The sequence below is a fragment of the Bombus vancouverensis genome, chromosome 6 (assembly GCF_051014615.1).
Source record: "Bombus vancouverensis nearcticus chromosome 6, iyBomVanc1_principal, whole genome shotgun sequence".
NCBI lineage: Eukaryota > Metazoa > Arthropoda > Insecta > Hymenoptera > Apidae > Bombus > Bombus vancouverensis.
In genome coordinates, this window is record NC_134916.1 from 13,416,929 (window position 1) to 13,444,884 (window position 27,956).

The 27,956-nt window shown below is 42.9% G+C and overlaps 1 protein-coding gene across 11 annotated transcripts in view; it reads left to right on the forward strand.

Moving 5' to 3' along the window:
* LOC117155789 (cell adhesion molecule Dscam2) overlaps positions 1–27,956 on the forward strand; it is a 175,238-nt gene that overhangs the window by 54,826 nt on the left and 92,456 nt on the right. For all 11 annotated transcript variants that reach the window (XM_076619524.1, XM_076619522.1, XM_076619523.1 and 8 more), the window contains one exon: positions 20,757–20,849. In XM_076619524.1, the coding sequence (XP_076475639.1) occupies positions 20,792–20,849 (58 nt within the window). In that variant the 5' untranslated portion in view covers positions 20,757–20,791. The remainder of the gene's footprint in view (positions 1–20,756; positions 20,850–27,956) is intronic.

Consider the following 27,956-nt stretch of genomic DNA (forward strand, 5'->3'; position numbering starts at 1 on the left):
ACTTGTAAGAAGCGCGAGCACCGTTTTTCCCTTTAATTTTAAATTTACGCTCCCTTTTCTATGGGACTTGATATTTCTTTCCGCTCGGTCTCGTCGGTGGTCGCTATGCTTCTCGCTACGGTCAAAACGTGATTTTCGTCGGGTATTCGCTCGAATACAACGTCACCATCATTCGGACGGCTGTCATCGACACCTAGTGACCAACGTAACGATGTACACGGCCGACATACCATCCAGATTCGGGGTAATATTTGCGGACGATGAAAGCGTTGCAAGCGTCCGTTATGTGCCATTCCAGGGCCGTAAAATATTCATCGATCTACCATTCCAGGGTTGGAGCCATTATTTCTGTAACTTTTATCGGTCGCCGTGGTCGTTCGAAAACTCTCTCAGTGGTGGTTGACCGACAATCGTGGGAACGTAATTACGGGGGACGACGGATTAATTAATCTTCTGATTGCGACATCAAACAACCTCGGGACTCGAAGTCGATGGATTTATTAATTTCGTTCGTTCCTTGTGGCGCGATTCGATGATACGGGCATCGCCTTGTGAAAAAAGAAACAGAGAAGGGAAAGAAGAGAGTGCAGAAAGGAAGGAAAAGAGAAAATAAAAAGTGCGATGCGGCAGATGCGAATAAGAGGTTTCGATGGAGGGACGATCAATGTTACATTCGAGGGGCGAGACTCTTAAAACGTCGTGCGTCTAGTGAATCGCTAGTAAAATGTAGGTCGAGCGAAATTACACGTCACTTCTTATTACTCGCGTCGAATGAACCCCTCTGTACGTGAAGGTTTATACATGCACGGATGGTAACTAACTCGTCAATACCGAGGCAAAGATCGAAATAAATGGCCGTCGAACGTTTGTGTTTCCGAACGTAACGTTTCAATCACGGAACTGACACGCGAATCATTTTTCGACGTTGGACATGCAAATTCAAATTACCAACACTCTGATCCGAGAATGCGTCATTTGGTCTCGTTCGCCGTTTCTGTTTACTATTTTTTCTTTTTTCAAAAGAACAATCGAAATATATGAGCACGCGTTTCGATACTTGAAGCGACGATGATACACGATACCTATGGAACGATTTACCATGAGAAATTTTTATGCCATGAATTTATACGACCCGATTCGGTCGAACGATTCGTGTAATATTTGCACCGCTCTCGCAATATTTTCCCAGTAGAGTTTAAACGGTTTTCGAGTTATCGTTTTATTTCTGAATACGGTAAAACAAATTAGACAACTATTAATATCCTTGTTTGCTCGTGACACGTTCGATTACATTCTATATATATACCTACGTATATATTTCTGTATTCTCGTATTTTCTGCGAAAACCTCGGCTTTACCAACTGTTCGAACCAAATCTGCAAATTCCATCCGTAGCTACATAGAACGATATAAGGTCAAGTATATCCCTATAGCAGCATCTTGATTCGTGCGACTGTGATTAAAACGATATCCGTTGATTACGACAAGTCTGTCCGAGTAGCATTGTCCGATATCAGCGAGCTTCCGAAAGCGGTGGCGGTCTGTTGATTTAATCTCGTTAGCTGCCTGTCTAATCCTTCTATCTCCGTCATCAACTCTTATCTCTAGCGATTAAACGCAAGCAAGTAGTCGCACGAAACGGGGCAAAGCCGCGGAAATAAGCATGCAAAGCGAAAGGGCGAGCGTCTGGCCGGCGGTAAATCGGCGCTAGCCTCGAAACTCTCGGCGTCGTTTTGTTAACTCGTCCAAAACTATTTTCACCAACGTGCGCGTTATCCGTGCACGGATGCTGGACGCTTGAAAACTGGCGAACCCGCGGGGGTAGTGGTACCCGTAGCCGTGAGGGGGATGATAGCGGCTGTGGTGGAGATTCGAAGAGTTAAAGGACATTACATAGTACGCTCAACAAAAGTTTTCCATGCGGCATGCAGAGTGGACACTGCTCAATTCCTGCCTGGTTCTTGAAATTTACATTCATCTCGTACGAATACATGTATTTGTATACGTATCTATATACATATACGTATATAGTAGTGTACATAGCTATTTTCTGTTCTCTTGGTCCTCTTCGACCGACGTACTTCCTCTCCGCAGTCCTTTTCCAGTTCCCCCGGTGTGCACGTATTTTCCAGCCTTGGAGAATAGCAGGTGAGTTTACTCGGGCCAACTTATGCCATTTGCCATTGCTCTACCCCCGCTCTGTCTGCCAGTTCCGAGTACACTCGTTCTTTAGTCTGGAAAGTTGCTGGCCCATCTCGAAAGTAAGCCTGCAAAACAAGCGGCACTGGCTGCCGCACATGCGTGTAATCGAGAGCTCGATTTATTTGCCAGTTTCGGAAATACATCGAGGCACGCCGAAAAGTTGCGTCTATGATTGAGAAACGATCCTGTAGTGATTTGGTAGAGCGAATTCTTGTATCTTTTTTTTTTATCCGTATTCTTCGCAATTGTCAACTTAAACGATTAATATCGTTTAATAGCGAGTTGTGGTTTCGAGCATCTTCCATTAATCTTCATTTTACAAATTTAGTTTTAGTACTCCAGCCTGTCGTATAAGAATTCGTGCTCTCTTTACGCCTGGAACACATTGCACGCTTTATGGCCAATATAACTATCTTAATTGTCTACTTGTAAATGCAAACAATTTCTGCAACAAGATTAGCTTTTCCTCTTGTTTCTTTAACTACCTTCAACCACTCTGCTCACATCGTCGTATATAACTGTTAAAATCGTTTGCATAATCTCGTGTGAATTAATCTTTTCTGTTTTTCTTTTGCTACGTGTAATTTTATTTCATGTCATATATATGTAACTGTACACGTACTCTAACAAAGGGTTTATCACGTTGATAATAACAAGTAAATAATATTAATACGTTAATATTAATAATGCATACTCTTTGAATCATGTACACGATAAAGATTAATTAAATAATAATTGGTTCATCGTTTGTATATAGTCAAATTAGTGGAGATTCTGGAAACGACTGGTCTTTCTATCGATTTCAATAATAAATCAATTTCAATGCGATATACATAGACCTTAACGTTGTACACGGTTGTTACCAAATACTCGTAACAAGATCCTTTTTAATGAGAACGAATACCGTATTAACTAAGCTTTCGATTGATATGAATTTTATTACAAGCGTAATGGAAACAGGAAGTAAACTATCGCGGAATTAACATCGATCGTAGCTTCTTCTTTCTGCTTCCCTCCGATAAAATCAGTGATCGTTATCGCGTTGCGTATTTAATTGACATTGTCCTGTATTTCGATTATACGCGACGCAAAGCTGTGGGCTTAACCACGTCTGTAATTTGCATCTGCAAGGAACAAAAATAAGCACGTCCCGTAGGACTGGAGTAAGCAACGTGGCTAATTTTAATAGAGAATTACATAGGGCATTTCAAAGATAGTATATCGCGGGAATTAATAAATATTTTCATTCCCCAAACTGGGCAAAGATAGTCCTTTACGCAATAACGATAAGCGAAATCCGATTATTCGATGTTGGGCTCAGATTCGTGCTGGGAAATCGATCGAAAGAAGATGTCTGCGAAGATCGAACCTTATAGATAGGATGGTGGAACAACGATAATGAGCGGAATACTTTTGAAAATCGCAATGAAATTTTGCCTTATCTGAGAAACGATTTTGGAGAATGGAAGGAGTCAGCAAGGCGGAGGCGGAGCAGAGGAGGAGAGCCAGTGAAACATGATTCCGCATTCCTTGGTATTCGCTGGATATAACCTTCGTTCCACGCAAAATTAACGAAGTTATTCGCGGAGATACGGTAAAAGTTGGTAACGGCTCGGGACTGGAGTTTTGTAATTTGCGTTATTGTCGAAACGGTCGGAAAGTCGAAAAACGGAGATAGCGCTTCATACTTTGCGACTCGAGGAGATTGGTCGGGAAGAACAGATCTGCCTGGTTCTCTCCGCTAAATGCATCCAGAACTAATTCGAAGGATCGATCGGTCAGAAATTCTTCGTTGGTAGTTGGAGAGGAAAAAGTTGTTCGGCTAAAGACCGCCCCTAGTCTCTTCTCGCGCGTCGATCCCACTTGAAAATTTGTCAAAGCTCTCTCTGCGAAAGAGTCTCTTCCGTGGCGTTTCTCGACGTTTAGTCACACAAAAGACGCGACTTTTTCAAAATCATACATAATATTTGCACGATATACTTCGAAATGCATGGCACGAAAGCGGTTTCGTATGCCGCGCCGCTGGTCTTTCAAATCATATAATTAAGAGAGTAAACTCATTTACGAATCCTACGAGATGCGAGTTAAAGTAACTGCGAATTAATGTATTAGAGGCGGACTAAATACGACATCGTGCAAAAGGATTTACGCGGAGGTTTTCGCTTGGGATTTTTCTAATTATCATACTTTTAATAACTCCGTGACAAAATTATGAAGTTACGGTTGAAGCGTACGTTTGCGAAATCTGAATGAATTCGTATCAGGATTATGTTAGCGTCAAAGGTGAGATATTACGGCGTCGTGTAATCGATAGCCAGGGCAAACAATATTGGAAAGCCATGAGAACGTACGAAGTTTCCATCATCAAGCAGTACAACACGTGCACGCGATACGCTCGCAATTAAACCGCTATAACGTAAGAGAAGGTGCCCCGGGTTAACGTAACGTGGCGATGTCTCTCGTAGCACGGGGTGTCCTTAGAACGACATACCGTATCCGTAATATAGCATACCGCGGCATAATGCAGCATAATAAACTCAGAGTAGACGACGTTCTACGGTCTGGCCCCTGGAGTACGCATCGCGATATAGCATTATCGGCTTCCTGGCTATAGCGTAGCCGGTATGGCACAGCATAGTTCCGGTATACCGTATTCTATCCGTTAAGCTGTACGCTTTCCTCGCGCGCAGCCCCTCATTATCTCAACACAATGAATGCTCCCGCCCGGCCGGTATTGGCATTTGCACCAATTCCAATAGAATTTAATTGGAGAAGATTGAGCGGGTATGTGTGCACACATACGCACGTATATGCACACATTGACGGCTCTCGAGCGAAAAACGAGCGGCTGGTTGTAGCCGATCTGGCTGTTTGCCGCGCTCATCGTCCACCCTCTTCTATCTTTTATTTCTCTCTTTTATTCCTCTCCTCTTCCTTTTTTTCTTCTCTCGTTTGAGAAGGGACGAGGACGCTTAATAGTCAAGACGGCTATGGTCGAGGACATTCATATTTTTGGTGGAGTTTGAACGAACGGTGTCAACACGCCAAGTTTCTGGATCTAGTCACCGGTCTAAGTATTATCCAGCATTGAAACAGTTTAACTTTGCTAATCAGTTGGGAATTGCAGCGTTCTGCGAGCTGGAGCTTTCTCTCTCTCTCTCTCTCTCTCTCTCTCTTCCTCTGTTGGCTTCGAATCTTCTCCGTCGTGTCCCTGCTTGTAGCTGAAGTTGAACTAAGCCTAGCTGAACTGTATCTGCCAAATTGCATTATCTCTTCTAAAATTTATCGATAAGAATCATTGCAAAAGTTCATGTACGAGGGAGTTAATTTTACACGGGTTTAACGAGGATTCAAAGAGAAATTTTTATCGCCCTAAAACGGCTCGATCTATCTGGGTTTAGGAAGGTACAAGAGCGTGTTTCGTGAAAAGCAGAATGCAAGTCGAATCGTGTATATTGTCTTCGTTCCTTTCTTCACACACCTCCAGAGAATACAACGTTTACGGGGACAATGCCGGTTTTCTCGTTGGAAGGTAGGTAGGTAGCTATTGTTCCACTGTATGGTTTTCAATGCGCGTCTTGGAGGCAGTGAAAATTTTACGCATTCGGTGGCAAAACAACCGTAACTAGCCTTCGATTTTTCGCGGTATAATCGAAGATGACAAGCCGCGAGAAAATTACGAACTTTCGAAATAGGAATTAGAAGAATACGACAGGTATTTAGAGATCTATTTGGTCGACGATTCTACTCTTTGCTTGGAACGAAACGTTTCGGTTGTCGCTCAAATTTCCATGTTTCTAAAAAAAGTAGAGAGACAGTGTTGACAACGGCGGGCGTGCTTTTCGACGATGTAACCGTCGTGGATGGTTCATTTGCAATTGAAATGAACGTGGACGAATCTGCAATTCCTACAGCATATTCTTTCGATGGACGAACGAGATAATGGAAACAGATCGACCTTTATTTCGTTCGCCTTTCCAGAATAGCGGGCAACCAAACAGCAGCACGGACAGGAATTTTTTGTTTCAAGTAGTTATATTCCGTATTTACATCCCGAACCGGCCGGATTACAGGACAGTTTTACATTAATTGTATAGAGGCACGGCGCACAATCAGTTTCAGGAATTTAATTTGTTTTCAATTTACCCGGCGAACGCACGGCAAATAAAAGTCTGATGGAAGGTAACACATGCTCGTCTCGTGTTTAATTCCAGGAAAATATAACGCGCTAGTCTATGTGTGTAATCGTTCGTGTGGCGCGCGGCCGCGGAGCGCGCGGAGTTAAAAGTGTTCCACGACGAAATGTATCGGCCACGGTTTTGGCCGTTGGCGTCGGATCGATATATCGGAACGGATATAACGTGGCCCATAATTCACTCTCGGTTATAACGTAATCCTTTAATTCGTGCCAATATAAATTAGAATAAGCTCCGATCTGTCCGGGCTCGAGACCGCCCTTTTTTTGGTGGAGGGGGGTATCTCCACTGAGTTATACACCGTGTTCGTTCGATATTCTCTGGTGCAGCTTCGAATTATGATTGGTAGCCTCGCAAAAGCGGGCAGGCGTGTAGTGCATTGAATCGGGCGAAGATGAATCAGCAAACCTTTTGCCGTATGATGTAACGTTTAATAAATTCATCGTTCTCGTCAACCGAATACACAAAGGAAGCACGCTATTCGAACCGTGTCGGAGGAGAAAAATGGTGCGCGTAGGATTAATTCGTGAGAACGAGTAACGCGTTTATTGATTTAAACGCCTTGCTACGTATTTATCATGGGCCATCGTCGCGCAAGGCGATTACGAGATCTCAAAGGGTACGAAGCTCTCTGTAAGCATAAATCACGCTCTCGTTCATAACTTTTCAGCTTTCTAAGTGGATTTTCGCTTTTCTCGTAGACATCCGCTGTACTCGTTTGACATTATGTCTGATACCGTTGAGCAAGACAGCCTGCGCGTAAGAAACATGGGCTCGTTAGTCACCGTTTGGCACTTTTCGATAACTGTAAATTACGAATCGATTATCAGTCACGTTGTTGATCTTGTCATACTCGTACTCAACGAACGTCGAACGGAATCGTTTATCGCAGATGATAAAATCTGCTCGTCATAAAATTTCGTTGTCGAAAATATTTTCGAAATGTGATTTATCGCGTATGTGGATGGCATACAAAAAGGGCAGTAAATAACTCATTTGGTTTGTCACGTTTCATTCTTTGGATTGTTGGTGCACTCGCACTCGCTGAAAATGTATCGATGATCGTTTGTAGACCTTTCATGCAATATTCAAACGCGACGTAGAAACATCGATTTATCTTTAGCAAGGAACGATGGAAAACAATTTTCTGTCGCGAACCTAAGACGAAGTCCCTGCGGTGAACGACTTCAGCCGGTTATCGATTTAAACGTTTTACTACCTTCATAATCCGTCGCGGTTTCAGAGAGACAGTGACGCGAGCCTTGAAAGTGGATGATCCTCTTCGCGTGCATAAACCACCTTAATGCACCTACCGTGAGAGTGCATCATCATTCCCTGCAAATGACACGCCGTCCATTCATTTTCTTTTATCTCTGTTTTGTCCATTGTGTCGGCGCAACAAAAGCCTCGTAACGATTTAATAGAAAAGATCCCGACGTCTTTTGCTGTAACTTTTCTTCTTTTGTCAGGATACGAGATTGTAAGCAGAACTCGTTCTACGCTGAATTCAGCGGTTCGATCGCACTCGATGGCTCTAATTACGTTCTATTTTTTAATCCTGTGTAATAATCCGCCTGTTGATAACGTGGACCGTGTTTTTACACGGAAACAGAGACTTTTAACTAGCATCTGTAGGATTTATGTTTAGGATGTTAAAATCGTCATCGCCACAGAGCCGATTTGTCGTTATTAATCCGTACGAGCATTAGTGACGATCGAAAGAGATGGAAAATAGCAAGTCGCTTCACGCTTTGACACAAAATACCTTTGAAATTGAGTACTTCGCGTATCTCTAATTGCACTGTTAATGAAACGGGATCGATCTAGGTGAATATAGAGTTACCGCATTCGAATTATTATGAAATGGTCGTATTCTCCATTATATGTATTTTTATCCCCTATAATATTTGGACCTTAGTATATCTCGTTATTTTCCGCGGTAACGAGAGGATGCATCCTGTCCGAATTAATACGACGCGATATCTATAATCGCAATTCGTTCGGTCGACTTTGACGTCATTTTAATGAACCATCCAAATTGATTATTGGACATAATGCTACACCTGGAATATACCACTACGGTTTCAATGAAACCAGCATTTGAGTTGGGTTAAAAGACCTCATACCTCTTCGCGTACATAAACCGCCTTAATGCACCCTCGGTAGCAGGCCATTACACCACGCACACCCCCTCAACCCCTACACATCCTCTCATCTTCCCGCTGACTTGCGCTTCGCGTTCACACATTTACAGCGTCGCGTTCACACATATTAACCGTGGCCATTGATACGGACGAACGTACACGGACGCGAACCATGCCTCCTCTGTACCACCATTCAGCTTTCCCCTTAACGCATATTTACGTTGTATCGACCAGCTAGTGGGCGAAATTTACACTACCAGCAGCAATACATTATTTCCGCGAACATTAGCGTACTGACGTTATTGCATTTTCGCTGTCCGCTGGGAATTGCACACGACTTCCGTGACAATGGATCCTCGCGTTCTCATACGAAACATTGCGAAAAAAAAGAGAAAAATAAAAAAGAAAACAACAAAAGCAAAAAGGAAAAAATTGTTCCAATCGTTGAAAACGTTCGGACTGATGTTTCCTTTTTTATCAGACTTTACAAGAGGACTTGCGTACAATCGGTCGGACGCTCGCAATAGAGGCGCGTGCTGCTATTTAAAAACTGCCTTTTCGTATCGAATCTTCCGCGTTTTTTATTCGTTTCAGGAAGGCAGTTTTAAAATCCGACGAGCATCGATAACGATAGATCGCCTATAAACTGTCCGCTCGCTCGGTTTTTGGGATGTTAGCTGGATGTTGATTGGCATCACGTTTACAAGGTTACGTGCCGATAGATTTCATCTCAGGTTATATATGCTTTCTTCTATCGGTGCTCTTTTTCCTTGGCCCGGCCACTTTGCCTATAAATTTTGTGTCTTTTGGTTGTAATCGTGTTTTTCGACCAACGAGAGTGGCCTATCCTCGAGGCGCATATTCGTCGACATGCATATGATCTGCAATGAGAGCGTTTACAGCCATCGAATAATTCCAGTGGAGTTTGAAAAATTTAGTCCTTGAGCGTTACCAACTCGAATCCACGAGGGACAGCAAAGATTTTGTCCGCCTCTCTTCTATTTCGTTGACAAGATCCGCCTTAGTGAAATTTTACTGCGAGTTTAACGTCGTTGCGACAACCTGTTCCCCCTATAACCTACGTTCTTGAAATTTTCCTCCATCGTTGTTTTCTATCGTCTTTTGTCAAACTTCAGCGCACTGACTTTGGCAATATGGAGCGTCAATTTTGTTCATGGATCAAATTCTTCTCTTTGAGTTTTATAAAATTATATTTCTCGATTCAAGATCTGTAATTCCTTTCCCAAGTTTCCGATGCTTGCTTCCTAAACTTTTCTGTCCAACGTACGCGAAAAACACACAACCCAACAACCGCGATGTTCAACAAACCCAATTTAACCATGTACCACCGTTTCTACAATTTTGTTACAATTACATGTCAGCGTTTTTTCAAATACAACGTTTTACTCAGGATACAGAAGATATTTCTACACAAATTTCATTGATATTCTTTCTCTCTGCTGCTACGGGGCTATAAATCAGCGAGCTCGCGTCGCATAACTATTCAGTCTCTTGTTTGATTATATCCTCGCACGCAATTTGCGAAGGGATTTGAACTTTTCCTTGAAAACTCCGATGGTACGAGTAAACGAGCAGCTCGTGATAAATATTTTCTCTGGACGGCAGAGGGTTAATATTCCTCCGGCTCTCTTATTACGCTCGAGACAATGTTACACAGCGACTAGCAGCCACTTCGGAAAGTTAAGCAATGAATTAGTCGGATGGATACTTACTCTCGTGTTACGGCCACCGTTAGCTGAGTCAAGTCGCGTTGGAAATATGGTATTCTCTTTTCGACAATTGAAACTCGGTTACCCCCCGAACTTTTCGATAAAACACTCGTGACGGAGTTCGACGCGAGAAAATTTCGCCGGCGTCCCTCTTGGTTCCGTTTCTTTGTCAACTTCTGGTTTTTATTTCTCCACTCCAGAGAGTGAGCAGGTGGGGCGAAGGAAAAGTAAAAAGGAGCACGCGAGCCCCGTTCATCAATGCGTTCCATAGGAAGTATTGCAGCTGCATAAACTTCATTATTTAGACGATTCGCCAGTTGAAAAACAAATATACCGTACCAAGTAGAAAGCTACAGGATCACAGTGAGCATTCGCGTCTGGAAATTGTTTACGAACATTAAACAGAGAACATCGCTTACGGAAAGTTAGATGGATAATTTTATTTCCCTTTTCCGCCTTACTATAAAATTCAACGAGAACGAGAACCTTTTTACAGGGATTATAACGGAGAAAATCCCCTTGTTCGTTTAATAATGCACGCTTTGATATATTAACTGCCTGTTTTTTTCTCTCTTTTTCCATGTATGTCGTTAAAATGTAAAACGTTCAGTTGGTAGATTAGAAAAACTCGTTGTCCGATAACGAGTTTGAAGTAGTGTACACTCTGCGAAAGTTAGCTGCGCATTGACGACCGGTGCGTGTATACACGTTCGCACAAAGGCGTGTCGAAACTCTCGAAACGAAATTTCATATTCTCTTAGGTGCATTTAGTAACAGGAGCACAAAATGGAGGATAACGGGAGAGCAAGAGAGAGGGAAAAAAAGGAAAAGAAATTTCGAGCGAACGCAACGACTGATATAAAATATTGGCAAATATCAAAAAATTCTAATAGTATATTGGCATACAGAAAAGATGGGATTTGTGGTTTTCTAAACGGTTTGATAAAGGCTGCGCGATACCTTTAATAGGATAGCTCATGTACGATTTTCACGAAAATTTCCCCACGAATTTCGTCCCAAAGCCAGCTTTTTCTCTACTAGCTTAGAGTTTATATTTTCGTTCCACCGCTGCGGGCTTGACTGCCACGAAGAAACCCCCAAGGGTACAGTGACGTTTCCGTATTTTCAGGATAGCCTGACAACGGGGCGATAAAGTGAAACGGTGCGGATTCCCCGCGAATAGCCCGAGGGCCAGGTTACTGCTGCCTCTATTCGGTCAGTGATCTTGCCCGGTGTAAAAATATATTTATCCAGCCTCGTAAACTAGAAATTCCTCTCTCTTTTTCTCGCAAGATATACGAGATGTATACGCTTACGATTCACCTAGATTGGATAGCCTTTAAATTCGCTTGTGTGTATTATCTTTTGCGTATCTTCAATGCCATGTAAACGTTATAGACGACGGCGCGTTGAACGAAACAGCTTTAATATAAATAACGTTGAATGCAATCGAACTTTCTACAGGAATCTTCATTTTTTTTTTTTTATTTATTTTATTAATTCGTAACGATAGGCAATAGGTTGATGCGCTTTATCTTTGAAGTAAGATATTACATTTCTAGTGAAATTTGATAGAATTTAACAAGTAGGAATTTATAGGATCTTTTATAGATCTACCGGGGCACATGGGAGTCGATATGGATGGCTTCAGACTCGTGAAACTAGTTACAGACACTCTCAGATTAATTGAACCTGATACAGCTATCCGCGAATCTCTATAATCTAATACAAACAACATCGGACTCGTGGGATTCGTTATACGCAACGTCGGACTCATGGGACAGAATATAAATCGTATCGAACTCGCATGCCTCGAAATAGAACACTTCAAACTCGTATCAATAAACGTTTGCTTATCTCGAGTTTCTAAAAGTCGATCACAGTCTTTTCTAATTTGTAAAATTCAATTGGCATCGTCTGAGGTTTGCAGAGATTGTTTCGCGGGGCGTTTTAACTTCGGAGAAGTTGATCGAATCCACATATCGAGTTTATAGAGTCTTGGCTGGAGCTAACTTGCATTCGGAAGATTAAAATACGCAACATTCAATTAATTGGAATAATTTTAGCCTCGCGGAAGTTGATTGGATCTATATAGCGAGTATTTAAGAATACCTTGGATTCAGAAAATCGGAGTACAGAACAAATTAGAGCATAAAGCATTTAATTAGTATCATATCAGGTGGATTTAGAAAATTAGAGCGAGCATCCTGAAACGTTGTTGGTAACGCGTCAGATTCATAGACTACAGTGGATTCGTGGAACTCGGTGTAGAACTCGAAGTTATGGAAGAATTCCAAAATCCCAGGCACTCTGAATGTTCTCACATTTCGACAACCTCTGCGATCCTAAGTACCGCAGTAATTCAAGCATCTGGATAGTTTTGGAAGCATAATAATCTTAGGTTTTCGACGATCTTCTTTAGGTTTCGATGATCTGTAGGTTTTGATAATGCTACGGTCTGGCAAAGAACACTGACAACCGTAAAATCCCCAAAACCTCCGAATCGGAAACTTAGAAACTTCAGAAGTAAGTCGAGCGAATTCTACGGGTTCGAAGTCATCCGTATTAAACCCAATCAGAACAGAGGTACTTCTAGCAAATCCTACCAGTTCGTAGATGTTTCTAACAATTTCGATAAATCGTAAATTGTCTCTATCAAACTTCTTTAAAGTAAAATGCTCTCTGTCAAGATCTTGAAACGCGGAGGATCCGCGCATCGAGTCCAACAAAGTCAGCTACGTAATTATCCTCTTTCGCAAAGGTAATGCTCATTACGTCGAGTTTTGCAATATTAAACTGTCGGATTATAAATATAAATAAAATAGGATTTTTACGTACCTGCGGTAAAGGAGATTTCTAAGCGTGATCATATCGCTGCGCCCACAAAGAGGCTGCGTATGGACTCAACGATTTCAAAAACAGAGTAGGAAACTTTGTACAAGCCCGCGCACGCTATACAGCGACGTTGTCACAAAAGCATGCATTCTGTACATACATACAGGTATACATTCCACCATGTATATATATAGAGGCAGAGAGATATAGATAGACAGATAGATAGATAGACAGATAGATAGATAGACAGATAGATAGATAGATAGATAGATAGAGAGAATGAGAAAGAGAATGAGAAAGAGAATGAGAGAGAGAGAGAGAGAGAGAGAAAGAGAGGGGGAGAGGCAGCAGAGATGCCACGGCATAGACTTGCCGAGTCAATTCACGTTCCGTAAACGAGCCTTCACGCGCGCGCTTTCGTCGCGTTCCAATATCTAAGTCATAATTTTAATGAAATTCCACGGCGCGTCGCAGTCTTCGAATTTCAATCCACTATAAATAACGGGTCACCCAAGATCTCGTGGAGAATACCAGGATCTTCGAGTACACGATCGCTTGGCTGCTGATATATTATTTCGCTCTGTCAGAAAACGCGGTCAAATCGAACGATGAGGCCACTACAGATAGATGTAAGAAAAGGAAAAAAAGAGAAAGATGAGGACTTTGCGGAAATAGAAATAACGCGAAAGTATTCGAGAAAATGAAAATTCCCCGGCGGGTAATAGGAATTTTTCGCGACGGAGAATGCTGCATCTTCCTACTGCGAATCGCATCGCGTGCATCGAAGGGGTGGATCGATTTTCTCACACGACGACTCGCGGTTTGGTATTCCGATGAAATGAATGGAATTGTCTCGCGTAAATGCTCCGGATGATGAATTATCTTTTTACAAGAGGAATGGTAGTATTTGACTCAACTATCGAATTAGGGACACGTGCAAAGATTAGAACGCTATGACATAAAGTTATTTTATTGCTATTCAAGTTATCACTAAATACATAGACGGTCAGGTATATTAAAGTTATGTAATTTATTTAATACGTTATATATCGTTATATTATATCACAGAAATAAATTATAGAGTTTCATTCATCGAAACATATACATGGTCACGCAATTCATTTGATTCGAAATCAGAGAAAATGTCTGTAACGTAGTTCATGTGTATGTAATGAGAACATAAGTTACTGCTACAGAAATCCGTACAGAAAATATCAGAGACGAGATGTAACGAATGATAGGTACAAATAGAAAAAGAAACACAAATTATTAATTACATGTGTATAATACCTTGAGCACTTGATAAACTTTGTCATCATAAAGTTCGTTCATTAAATTTTACTAAAGTTTCCAATGGTCCTATTTCAACTTCGAGGAGCTATACGGGAAACTATATGTACTCAACGCGAGATCGGTTTTATCCCGCAAGAACAGAGACATTCGTGCTGGCTCGCAGCCGTGTCTCGATGTAATTCACTTGTAATTGGCTAATCGTACGACTTATTTTGCAATGAATTTCGAGACCAAATTTCGCGGAAAGTAAAACGGGACCGAACGTTAGCAAAACATAATTACAAACGGTGTATGTTTGATGCGCGACATTTTCTCCCGCAGCTTTCACGTTAATTAATATTAGTTCGTTCGCGGGAACGTTTCAAGATTTATAGCTATGGCTGCGGAAATTTGCCTGACGCGCATCGTGAAACGCGGTTGGGTTCAAGGACCTTAATGCATCGGTACCAACGCGTTATTCCCAGCGAATGCGCCCGTTGAAATGTGGTTTCAGCAGGTGGTCCCGGAAGTTTGCATTACATTCCGAGGTACAACGTTCCTGAAATTTTCACCGCCAAGACGAAACGCGTGGTAATTTTCAAGGACATTCGGTTCCCACGAACCCACACTTTTCCGCCCGCCACTGACTCGATACGCGGTACTATTATGCACTCTACACGCTCGTCTTCTTTCCAAATAACGAAGCGGACAACTTATGAGCGTGCATTATTCAACGCGTGCACGTACCACTCTTGGGTTCTGTCCAAAATGTTTCAAGTTAACAACGGTGCAATTACTTTTAATTGGACTTTATTATGTGTAGACAGCCGAATGTAAAATTTTATCACTGGATTCTCTGCTTTAATGTTGAGAAATATTTTTTAGAGATTCATTCGTGGAAAGTGATTAATTATGGAGTTATAAATTGACGCGATAAATTTCACGGGTTTAGATCCTCTTTACTGGTGCAATCTCCGGGGACAAATTGATTTTAACAAATAACGTTTCCTCTCATCTTTAAGTTCGGGCGATTAATTCATCTGGATGAAATTGCCAAGACAGATAAGAGGAGAGTCGAGGACAAGATGCCAACGAATTCGCATGGGAGCAAGAACGTAGCAGGAAAGTATGGTTGGTCCGTTGTAGGCGACGACCTAAGGTGATGGAATGGCTGGTAGAAAAAAGGTGTCGGGTGTGAAAGCGAGACACGGATGAATGAAGGTTAGAAGAGAGGTGGAGGCTTCGTGGACGAGCTCCGCAAATAAGAAGTATGGGGTAGCGAGTTGCGAAGCAGAAGAATACTCTTGACGTTGACAACGGTGGAATGAAACTGACGTTGGAAAACACCATGTCCCTCTCTTTCTCTCTGTCTCTGCGTCTTTTTGTCGTTACCTTTGTTGCTTGCTTCTTTTTTTTTTTTTATCAAGGCTAGGTATATTAATTTTGTGTGCGCGGCAAATGGACGTAGCTGGGGCAAACTTTTTAAATATTCAAATGGGCTCCCGCCATGCACGGCAACATTTATAAACATTTATAACGCGTTTTCGTTCAAATAACTTTTTTTCCCTCTTTCTTCTATTTTCCTTTTAATTTCCTCTTACTTTTCTCCTGTACCCGTTTATTGTCCATGGAAACGAAAAGCAAAAGGCGGATTCACAGAACCGGACAGCTGTTACCTTTTGAACTAAAGGCTGACGTAAATAATACCGGTTACTATCGTATTTATTACGTGCGAACTCACCATTAGACGGACTTAGATTCTCTGGTTAAAGGAATGATATATTAACCTTAACCCCGGTTACGGGTCCCTTTTGTTCTCTCCGAGTTATGAATTCTGTATAAACAGAGATTAGCTAGAGAGAGAGAGAGAGAGAGAGAGAGAAATGCGAACACTCCCACATACGTATGTCGGTACGTGCCCACACAGGTTGTCCATTTGTGTGTTGCCGCTTGATCTTTGAATATAGTGCAAGTACATTAAATTACAGTTCACGCTTGATGCAAACGCGGCCGTGCGCGATATTCGCTGCTGTACCTTTTCTAATTACGTGCACGTTTCAATCGTACACGCTCGTTCGCTAGCTCCATCGCCCTCGCAACCCTTTGCCCCTCTTACCTTTCGGGATGCAGTTTAATTCGTATTATAAAATCGACGAATGGGAGAAAGCGCGGATTTACGAGTCGATAGCTGGTCGGACTAATGGATCTGTAATATTCAACGGTCGATAAATCGATGTAGTTAAAGCGCTTGGTCGATGGCCAACGATTAGGAGATAGGTAGACAGTCATAAAGTACCGGCTTGGGAATGACTTTATTTTAATAAAGACTCGCTAAATTGCAAAGCACTTTGCTAAAACGATTACGCGTCGGGAAATTGCTTTTAGCGCCACAATTACGTTCGTACGTCGCCTTGCCCGGCGTACCACGATCCACCACTGGTGCGACCGTGGCAAGATCCTGTACGGCTTCTTTCCGTTTCATGCCGCTTCGCTCGTCCTTTTACGTCGATCACATTTTACTCTCGACACCTTCCGCGTGCTACGTTGATTTTCCTATCCCTACATACGTGCTTTGCATTCGCGAGAGAAACGATTTTTGCTGGTTTCATCGGGAACTTGCATCGACGAGCAAAGAGAAAGAGGAAGAGAGAGAAAGAGAGAGAGAGAGAGAGAGAGAGAGAGTCAAAGGTTTGGAGTTTGAAAACATTTTACGGTTACTTCTTCTTGCTCGATTTATAGAAGTACGCTCAGGTCTGTAATATTTTCTTAAAGCTAGTCAAATAACTGCTTTCCGAATATTTTTTTGCTTTGACTTCTTCTTTTACTTTCTTTCTTTTTCCTTCCTTTTTTGCTGCAATGCGTCTTTGTCTTTTACAACATGTTTCACGTTTTGCAATCGGTAATTCGTTCGCGACGGGAAAATGGCGCGTCAATTCTCGTTCGTAAACTTAATTGTGAACGGAGGGAATTGCTTCCCGGTTCCGTTTCATCGCCAGTCGGATAAAGGTAATTTTGTCCTTGCCGCGAGAACAATGTGTTACCCGATTCGATCCGGTCGACGGATATATTCGCGGGATGACCCAATCTTCGGACCTAGTCCAAGTCCTCTTCCATCTCCGGGTTCTGTGTCCCGTTCCGCGAAAACTTCTTTAATCTTCCGAACGTTCGAGAACGAACGTCTTTCCCGATATCAGTCGCTGCCATGGACAGGTTGAATGCCAAGGATTTGCAAGAAACGGAAATCGAAAGATCACATTCGAATCTCTCAGAAATTATGAAAATATAGGAAATAAAAACTCTTTGTTTTATGTTTCGTTGATACTAGCATTATGACGTTCGTGTCATTTTCATCGCACATGTGCCTCTCTATCGTAAAAAAAGTTTCAAGAAACTATGAAAGAATTCTTTTACGTACGCATGTCTTCCCACTCCAATTTTATACTGAAATTTTTCTCAGTGCATCGAAAAAAAAAAAAAAATTCATAGATGAAGAATAAATTGCACGACGATAAATAAAAGTCCTACATTTTATACATTATCAAAATTAGGCTAATTTTAGTCGTAAAATTAAGAGGTATTTTTCGCTTCCGTTTTTTCGCTGAGAATGATGAAAAGGGAGGAAGACAGAGGAATTTAGACGAGACGAAAGGATGGTAGGTTGCATATGACGTTCGAATGCGGGTGAAACCGGCTAGATGGTTGGCTGAAACGAAGGGTACAAGCGAGGGCGGCGGGTGTAGGTCGTCTCTCTGACGGCGAGACGAGCGAGTGTAAGACTAGAATGAGGGGCAAACGTGACGACGGGGCCGTGAAGCGAATCAAACGATTTTACGCTCCAAATTTCAAGTCTTTGAATCAGTCAGCGTGGAGAAGAAGTAAGAAATGGCAAAAAGTACAGTTATTTCGTTTCCCACTGAAGTGCCTGTATTCGTTTCGCCGTATCCAGTCACTCGTCCTTCCGGTGTCGCGATTGAAGATTATAAGGCAAGTCAACGAGACGCGAAACGAAGATATATCTCTTTTTTTATTCCGATATTTGATCGTAAATAAAACGCTTATGGGGGAATATTGGCAAATTTGTCGAACGGAGATTTAACGTAGAATATATAATAACTTAAGCTGTTTCGTTCTCAAAATTGTTCAGTAGGATTTCGAAATTGGTGATCCGTCGAACGATCTTGCATGTGGATTTGACTTTAAACTCGTAATTCAATACCAAACGGTATTCTTCGTTATCTCATAAATGTTGAGCGTATGCATGATAAGAGTTATATTAAACAGTACACGAGGTTATCGCAGAAATGTCAGTTAACGTTGGGGTCCGAGTATATTTTGTCATAGGGGCGGAGCAAGGGGTGGGAGCGACCGTTCTTCCATTAATGCGCAAAATCGTATTTGCAATAGTAAAATACAGTTAAGTAAACACAGCTGCGCCGCATTGCGTTCTCTCAGTGTAGTTTAATGACGCTAGAGGCAGCTTGCTCTCGGTCTCTCCACACCTCACTAATTAGTAAATATGTTGCGTATTTATAGCTTTATAACGTGTTGAATATTCGTGTGCGCCCTGGGTTCTCGATAATTTGGAGAGCAAACGTCCCAACGTCGCCTTTCCATCCGCCGCGAATACACTGTTTCGAATGCTTCTAAAATCCATAATCATATTTCGGTTTTAAAGATGTAATGTACCTTTTTGTTATTTTTCACTATTGTCATTAAGCATTAATAGATCGTTCGGAAATTCTGTAACAGTTCTATCTTGTATTTTATAGGATTAAAAGAGAATTACTTATTTTACTTTCGTTAAATATTGAAATGTTAGACTCGAACAAATACTGCTTTTGTTTGAAAAGAGAAAAATCCGGAATTGGTTAATTAAAAGTTTCGTTTTTGCAAGCGATATTGGGTATCGTGTATGGATAAAGAATAGGTAAAATATATCACATTTCAACCGACATGTTCAATGTTATCCGTTCTATTTCACTGTCACTCACTCTGATTTTTATAAAACTCTCTTAATGACAAAAAATATTCCGCAGTCTGGCAAAAACTTGAGGAATTCATTCCTGAAAAAGACGGCAAAAAGACTTGTGATTTAATACGATGGATCGTAGAAAATCGTCTACAGGAACATTTAAACGCGTGTTAATTCTGTGAGAATATAGTACGTTTAGATTTTTCCGTATATTTCAACGTACCAAGTAATCCAATAGAGTTAAAAAGTTGGCTTTAGGGCGCAACAACGAATTCATTGAAGCAATTTTGAAAGTATCGCGGCATTTAGTTTGACGCAACACGGCTGCGGTCGTTAACCGCGTCTTTTTCTTCCTGGACTCCGGACTGGAACGAATTCAGCGTTTTACGAATCGTCACAGTTCGCGGCACGTATATGTATATGCACATGGCCATTCAGTCGGCGCGAGCCCGGTGAAAAATCGAGGCGAGAAAAAATGTTCAATATTCAAGCAGTACCAATGGAGAAAGAAAGCGTCGGTGTGCGACGAGCAGCTAAACTCGTAAATAGAATACAACACAACCGTTGTGTATTTATATTCTCTTTGCGAGGACGACGATTCCTTTGCGTGTTGCCCAACAAAATTTATCCTTGCCCGCTTTGAAAGGCCTGCACGATCAAAGCGATCCCGAGCTTGCGTTCGCGGCTCGCGAGCGAAACATTCGCGAAAAAAACACATATCCAATCACAATATAATATTTCGTTTGAACCGATACGATACCGATACGATACCGATACATCATCGAGTTTTAACGTGGCTTCTTCCCGAAGCTTCTGTTCCCTTTAAACGGGCATGCCGATAGAGAAGAAACCTATAGGATATCTATCTTTGTACATGTAGAAAAATATAAAAAGGAATGGGAAGAGAATAGGAAAGAAAATAAGAAAAGAGGATGAAGAGGAAAGGGAAAAGAATAAGAATATCGACGTGTATACAAAAACGATCCTTTGGCAGGTACGCATCGCGTGTTTTATGATTATGTACGTCGCATGACGCGCACCGTCTGGGAGGACTTTCATTGAGCGGACAAACCCCTAGGCACGGATTGGAGAGGAAAAAAATTGTCGATACGGAGTAGGGGTTTGGGTACGAAGCGAAGGGGGAATAGGGTGGCTTGGGGGCGAGAGCGTAGAACGGGCAGTCTGCCAGAAAGGACGGAGCGAAAGGTGGGATGAGGTCTGATCGTGAGTATGCAATGTAACAGAGAGGGAGAGAAGGAAAGGGATGGATGAAAAGAGAGACAAAGCAGTAGAGAAGAGGGTGGATGAGTTGGAGAGAGAAGGACGGGCTAGAGTTGGCTGGGATACGCGGATAGCGGATTGGGATGGATGGGTTGATTGATTGGGCACGCTTGTATTGTTTCAGGAGGAAGCTGAATCGACGTAACGGTCTACGCCAGGATGGCCAGTTGGCCGTTGAGAATCGTACTTCTGTCCAGCACCCTCATCCTTGTCCGCGGTAAGTAAGAACACAAATCTCCTGGTTTGTACTTCTGCTGGTGGAAATCATGGCCGTTGGATCGTTTCGTTCCGTCGTGTTCCGGTCGTCGTGTTTCGGCCGTCGGCCATTTCACCGTCCGTAGACAGGCAATACCATGGGGGATATGCTCTGTTTCACCGTAAGCGGGAGAGGGAAGTGCGTTTAGCCGGGTAAATATTTGCGTCTCTGAACGCGAAGCGAGAAAATGAGAGACGTCACCGGATTTTCCAGGAACAAGAAGTATTCGGCCAATAAACTGACTTCCTCCAGAGAGAAATAATTTGCCCGTTTGTTCTTTTTCAGGGACGAATTTGATTTCCATCTTCCGTATAAACCCCATAAAGTTTCGTTGTATCTCCTTTCTTTAGAGATACAAATATATGGAAACGTAGCGAATAGAATATGTTTTCCTGCCGTTTTTACTATTCTTTTTCATTTTCTTCGTCAAAGATAATAAAAACGACAGATGAGCGAACGATATTGAAAAGTTTTAATATCGCGGAGTTACCTGTGGCATCGAGTCGAAGCACGTCGGTTTACAGAAACGGCAGAAAACGCGTATTTGCTCCGGTCGTTTTCCAACTCTCTTTTCTCGACAAGGACGGGCCTCGAATCTGTTTTCAACCGAAGTGTCCGGTGATTGATTTTCTGCCACTAGACGATCTGTTGTTCACCGTTGCTCAATCACGCGACGAAAGTAGCACCGCAGGTGTCCATTTAAATTATAGACGCCAGTTTCATTTATTTCAGAATCCATTATCTTGGCAACTTCTCGCGTAATTTGTAAGCCAATCCAAGAAGAGTAACTTCGTACTCGGCTTTCCTTCGAACTTACGTCATTAATAACTTTCTCCTGGCCGGGCAGGTCGGGGTGATCGTTGGAGCCACTGTCATCGATTAATAACTTCGCGAAAACCGTTCCGCAAAAGTAGCAATGATCGCGTTTAAACGAACGATACTCGTAAATAAAAAGTTCGTTACGGGAAGTTGGCTTTCACGTTATTTAAATGCTGTCGTTTCGCGATCGAGGTGGAAACTTTTGTGCTCGAATTCTCCAAAGTAATTTCGTTCCGAGGCGATCGAACCGTCGGTGATGTCTTTGCCATCCGCTGCAAGTGACCGACTTTTATTTATTGCACTCCTATAAACGTTCCTGAGAGTATTAAATCGTCGGTAAATTCACCGTACTTTGCTCGATGGCAATCCAAAACCCCGTTGAAAAAAACACGTAAACATCTGCGTTCTGTAGACGATACTTGTTGCCTTCACTTTTGACTCTCGTCTCCTCTGTTCCTTCTTTCATTTTGATCTCATTTCTTCCTTCGCTCCGTGTATATTATCTTCGAGTTCTCTCAAGAGACGTTAAAGCAATGCCATGGCTCTTCGCATAATCAAAATACCATACTTAGTGAACTAGAAGGATATAAGATTTTGACTCGAGATTACGAGCATTGGAAAAGTTAGCCGATATCGAATATCATTGCAAATGCGTTCCAACGTTGTCTTTCTCCTCACGACGCTCGTAAAAACTTTTTAATCGCCACTATTCGCGAATATACCGTTGCCGTGTTTTCTCGTCTTCCTCTGCCTCGTTGGACGCCGTTGCCTTGTGTGAAAGACACGAGTCGCCTTCTTCCATTCCCCTCTATTGGTCCTCTGTCGAGGCAGAAAACTCGCACGGACCTATGCTTTACAACCTGCAGAGAAATTTTTCCCTCGGATCCTTGAGAAATCGGTTGGAGAAAACATCGAATTCGTGTTATCCCAGCCGCGAAGTTCGTCTTTCAACGCGGCTGTCTCCGCCAACTTTTCTCCGCCACTTTCTCACCCTCGAATAGCGGGAGAAGGGGTTGATAGAAAACGAGGGGAGAAAGGGACACGTGCACACAGGCGCGCAAGCTGTCCAATACTCGCTTAAAATGTAGAGTACGTGCAGCGAGCAGCGCACGATTGCCAGTAGGTTTCCGACCGTAAGCTATCGCGAAGGGGAATAGCGGAGAAAAGAGCGTGGAGTGATTTGGGAGGTAGTTGCGGCTTGACTAAAGAGGACTGGGTATGGAGGATCGACCGAGAGAGAAACGATCGGAGGGAAAAGAAGAAGACGGTAGATAGGGGAAGGGATGGGAAGACGAGGGTGAGGGGAAAAAGAGAAAAGGAGCAAAAGGAAGAAGAGAGCAGGAGGCGGGCTACGACGGTGGTGTTAGCAGCGGACGATGGTGGCTTAAACGAGAAAGGAGGGGCGCGGTGCTTTCTTAAAGATGTGAGTCGGGGCGCACTTGTTGCGCGAAAAAGGAGTATGGGCGATGCCAAGGAAGGAAGGAAGGAACAGGCGTGTGCAGGCTCGGAAGCGTGCAAAAAGTGGGGGTGGGGGGTTGGTTGGGACGGGGGCGGGGGTTGAAGAAAAACGACGCCGAGCAGAGAAGGAGATTTGACGGCGACGGTGAAAGTTTCAAGGGAGGGAAGCGAGGAAACGATAGGGGTTGCGGGGTGAAGATACGGTTGGGGAATCGAATTGATTCTCCTTTACGGGCTCGCGTTACTTTTCTTTACCGTCTTGCCATCCTTGCCTCTTGACCGTGCTCTCTCTTTTAAGTCTCTCTCTTTCTTTCTCACTCTCTCACTCGCTCGCTCGCTCGCTCGCTCGCTTCCTCGGAACCGTTCCTTTCGCTCGTGTTATTTATTTATCAGCTCTCGCACGTAGCTTTCCTCAACCTCGTGTAAAGGACCTGACGAGCCTGCACTTCGACCGAACCTGCTTCTTCGAATCTTTTACCCGGACTATTTCTTTTCTCTCTTTCCGATCGCTCTTAGCTATTTTCTCTTCTCTCGGCAATCCTATGGTCCGTTGTATCTGCTCCCTCTCTCATTTCGTTCGCTCGTCGTTGGACGGCGAAAGGTAGTTCTTTCACATCGATGCGAAGAATCGGCACTCGCCAATTGCGTCTGGAGGATGAGAAGACTTATTGGGATTCCTTACGGACAACGGTCCTCCAAGGCATTCGCGATCGATCCTCGAGCGTGCGACCAATCGAGACGATCCATTGGTTATGGTGAATATCGTATATCGAAGAAAAGTAATGGCCCGGGAGATGATCGATAACGAGTAGTGGACAGCTTGAGCAGGTCCATCGCCTTTCCTCTTTTACTCGCAATATATAGAAGACACGAGTAACGGTGGAATGGGACTATGCAAAGAAGTATACGCCGTGCAATAAATTATTAATTCAAGACGGATTAGATCCTACCGAAGAAGCTGAAAGAGAAGAATGGTGCTTTTAAGTTTATTAGCCGTGGAAGAAAAGACGGAACGCGAACAGCTATACTCGAGATAGGTCCGGTAGACCCATTGAACTTCGGGCTTGAGAGAATTCACTACGTTACTTATTTATCAGCATCTACACATACGTGGCTACGATGCAGCAAGCGAATCCGTTCAAAGAACCACGCGACTATCACCTCCTGGGAAAAAGGCACTTTCCGCGTGAGCAGATAGAATCAACCGGCCCGGATTGGATTGGAGCCTCAAGGAAAAACTTATTTGGATTCCTCACGGATATAAGAAGATCCCAGGGCTGCTTTTACTCGGGACTTGGACGCGAATTGATCGATATCGTAGGGACGAGTGCTTCGGTCATATTGATCGTGGAATCGAAATTACGCGCATAATTTCTCTCGTTTTCCCCGTGACTTGTTCTTTAATCGAAAAGATTAAACGCCAAAGGCTACGCGTGCCTTTACTTATTCAACTTTTTCCAGGAAACTTGACTCGAAGGTATTACAGTGCTCCGTCGAATAAGGAGCGTTAAGTAACAACGTAGGTAGAGAGTAACAGTTTCAAGGTTTTTTCCTTCTTCTCCTCTTTCTCGAGCTTGTTACGAGAAAAACGAAGGTGAAACATTTCTCTGGCTTGCGTTTCAAGCGTTCACAAAGAAAATTGTTTTATACGCAACAACTGTCCTTTACTATCGGTCTTTTAAACTTTATCTCCGTATCTGATATCGATATTTCTCGGGATAGAAACATACGTTAGACCAATGCTCGTGGGAACTTCTTCTTTTCGAAGGCACGAGGAATCCGTCTTGCGCGAAACCTGTCCCTTCTATCGATGCTGCGGCGTGCACATTCTCTTTGCGCGCTTCTTCGATTCTCTTGCGACGAATAACCGCGTATCTGCAGCCATTCGTCGTAAATTAGGATCCTAACGCGAACGTTCTGCGAAAGAAATTTATTTTGCAGCGACACCTGTATCGATTTCAAGATTATCACGATGCCGTCGTAGTACGCGACTTTGTTAGAAATAGCTGGACAAGGAATACAGATAGGCGAACGAAGATATTGTATCCGTGAGTTGGTAATTGAGACTGGCTGGATGTCCTGCTTCCATCAAACGATAACTCTCGATCTCCATTCGTGGAACTCTACACGCTGGAAACTCTCCAACGTCATTTAGGATGTCTACATTCGCCGTTGAAGTTCGATTGGATCTGGTTTTCCCAGAATTTAACTGAGCGTATGATTTCGAGAAGTTTTACGAGGACGCGACTCCGGTCGAGGTCATTTTCGATGAACACTCAATGGTCACCGATAATCCGCGATAATATTCGCATTGATAGGAGCGTACCAAATTTGATGCAATCTATAAGGGGGAAAATCCTCGGGAAAAGGAGCTCGTTGAATTTTCCGATCGCCAAGTTCAGCCGGATGGAGGATTTCTGTTTCGCATGGAATCGAGCAAGTTCGTAATTTCAATCCGAATTTATCGAACGGTTAATTGAAATGAAGCAGGTAATCCGGTTCCCGAGCGATTTTTTCCCTATGTACTACTATTCGGCGAAGAATCCGCCTTTATCGAGTCGAGGGTGAACCTTCGAAGCGGCAGGAAACTTTCGTAAAAGAATTCAAATTAGACGATCCTCGGAATTTAACTATCCCATTTGAGGTTCGCTGATGAAATTTTCGACTAGGAGTATTGAACTCGCCCCCTTAGCGCCGCGCTTCCGACGTGTGCCTTATTTTTACACTATCGATTTCCTTCGCCTCTTTGACGTTGGATATTGCATTATTCAACGATCCTTCAGGTTCGTTCGTGCTATTCCGACTCTCTTCGTATACAGGACATTACAGATCCCTGCGTTAATCCCGTTCACTCCTCTCATTTCTTTCTTTCTTTCTTCCTTTCTTTTGCCCTTCTTTCTCTCTTATTGGTTAAACGTCGACGCACTCTCGTCGCATAATCGCGTGTCACGTTAATTATTTCACCAAAAGTGGGGAAAGAGAGCTTTGTAGAACATCTGCGAGATCATTTCGTAATCGGATCTGGGAAAGAGGATTTTCATTGGCTGTCCCTTTTCAAGAAGCAGCCGCTGTATCCGCCGTGCTCCATGAACCAGGTACAATACGTGTAACACTGGCATGAATTATGCTGCTCCAGGAACAGCTACATCATATACCACAACCGCAATTGTTGAACCCCGTCGGGGTTAGAGCGGCGATTTTAATTAACCGCATCGTAAGGAACACAACTGCTTGTTGTTTTCACGATCAAGTGAAACGACGTTTTCCGCTTGAATAATACTTGTTCGAGACCAGTGGATTGAACCTTAGAGAAAAAAAAAAAAAAAGGAAGAGAAAGAAAAGATTGCTTTTATCATTATAGACGTTGCAGTAATGTGTAATACGTAATACGTTGGTATATGGTACAGTTGCATCAAGCGCTAAGCAAATACATTTTCGAGTGTTTGCGATGATTCTGATGGACGATAAGTTCGACGTAAAAGAGACGCATAGAGAACTTCCGGGAAAAACAGCGAGAAAACTTATGCAAAGTATGTTATTGGTGACCCGCTGCGAGTATTCCCAGAGTTGCAGGGATATAACCATGTTTTAGCCAGACCATGCGTATACAGACACACATCTGTTTCCCGTTCAGCACTAAATAACAACTACGTTATCGATCGTAGCGTTTACTTGTCTCATGAATTATACAATGATACAACGGCGAATTTAAAGCAAGGGCAAGGTTAAAGAAACAGTAACGAAAGAAACGGAGGAAAAGATTCAAGCTACGAAAGTCTTTTCACGCGTTGATGTCACGGTGAGTTTGTCTCATTTATACACGGCGTCTGGGCTTTAGTCCGCGTCATTCTCTTCCGCGGAAAGTGTTAAATAAACAAATTTTATGTGCGACCGGGCAACGAGTTAGATGAGACGGCGCCGCAAAAGAAACGAGGGGAACGTGACAGTATCAACACCGACACGTAAGGTAGTTTCGTCGCGGAGTCGGCGCAGATGGCCCCGACACGAAGCGTCGCAGACATTTAACGAAAGGCGACCGTGAAAGAGACGTCGGGCGATAAACGGGCGTCGTTTTCACGTGATGCGAAACGACGTCGCCGCGTTTGCTGCGACTGCTAACGAAAAGAGTGCGTGTAACTGTGTAGCCTCGATTACGCGGGGAAAAGCCCTTTTCTCCTCGTTTATGTTGGCGTGCGCACGTTTCCTTCCCCACCGACGTTTCCTCGTCAATTGACAAAGGTCGGTTTGCACGAGTAGCACGGCCCGTTAAAAGGGATTCACGATACCTAAACTCATTTATTTTAATTTCCACGTGCGGCTCAATGGATTCACGATCGGTCAACTGTCGTGCCGATAGGTTCCTCCGTTAATTTTCATATTACATTGACGTATACATAGTCGTTGGCGCGATTCAATTACTCGCGTAACATTTGTTGATCGCATTGGCCGCTTTGAAGTAACAAAGCTTAAATGAAACGTTTTTAATTGCTTCTAATGGGAACAAGTCTGCATTTGTTTTCGTATTGACGGCTAATAAATCAACGTAAATATTGTCGCTGCCGAGGATAAAAGAAAATATAATGGAGCTATATATTTTTCAATTCTCACCAATGTGCTGATATTCTTGTATTGAATACGAATCGAATTGGACGATTGAAAGGTTAATATGGGTTTCTCGACTATCATGAATATGGAGGTGAACGATCGTTCGTTACCCATTCTGCTATTACGTAATCGCTTAAAATTAAGTGATATTACTCATTAGCGCGGCATCGACGAATAAAATTAAGC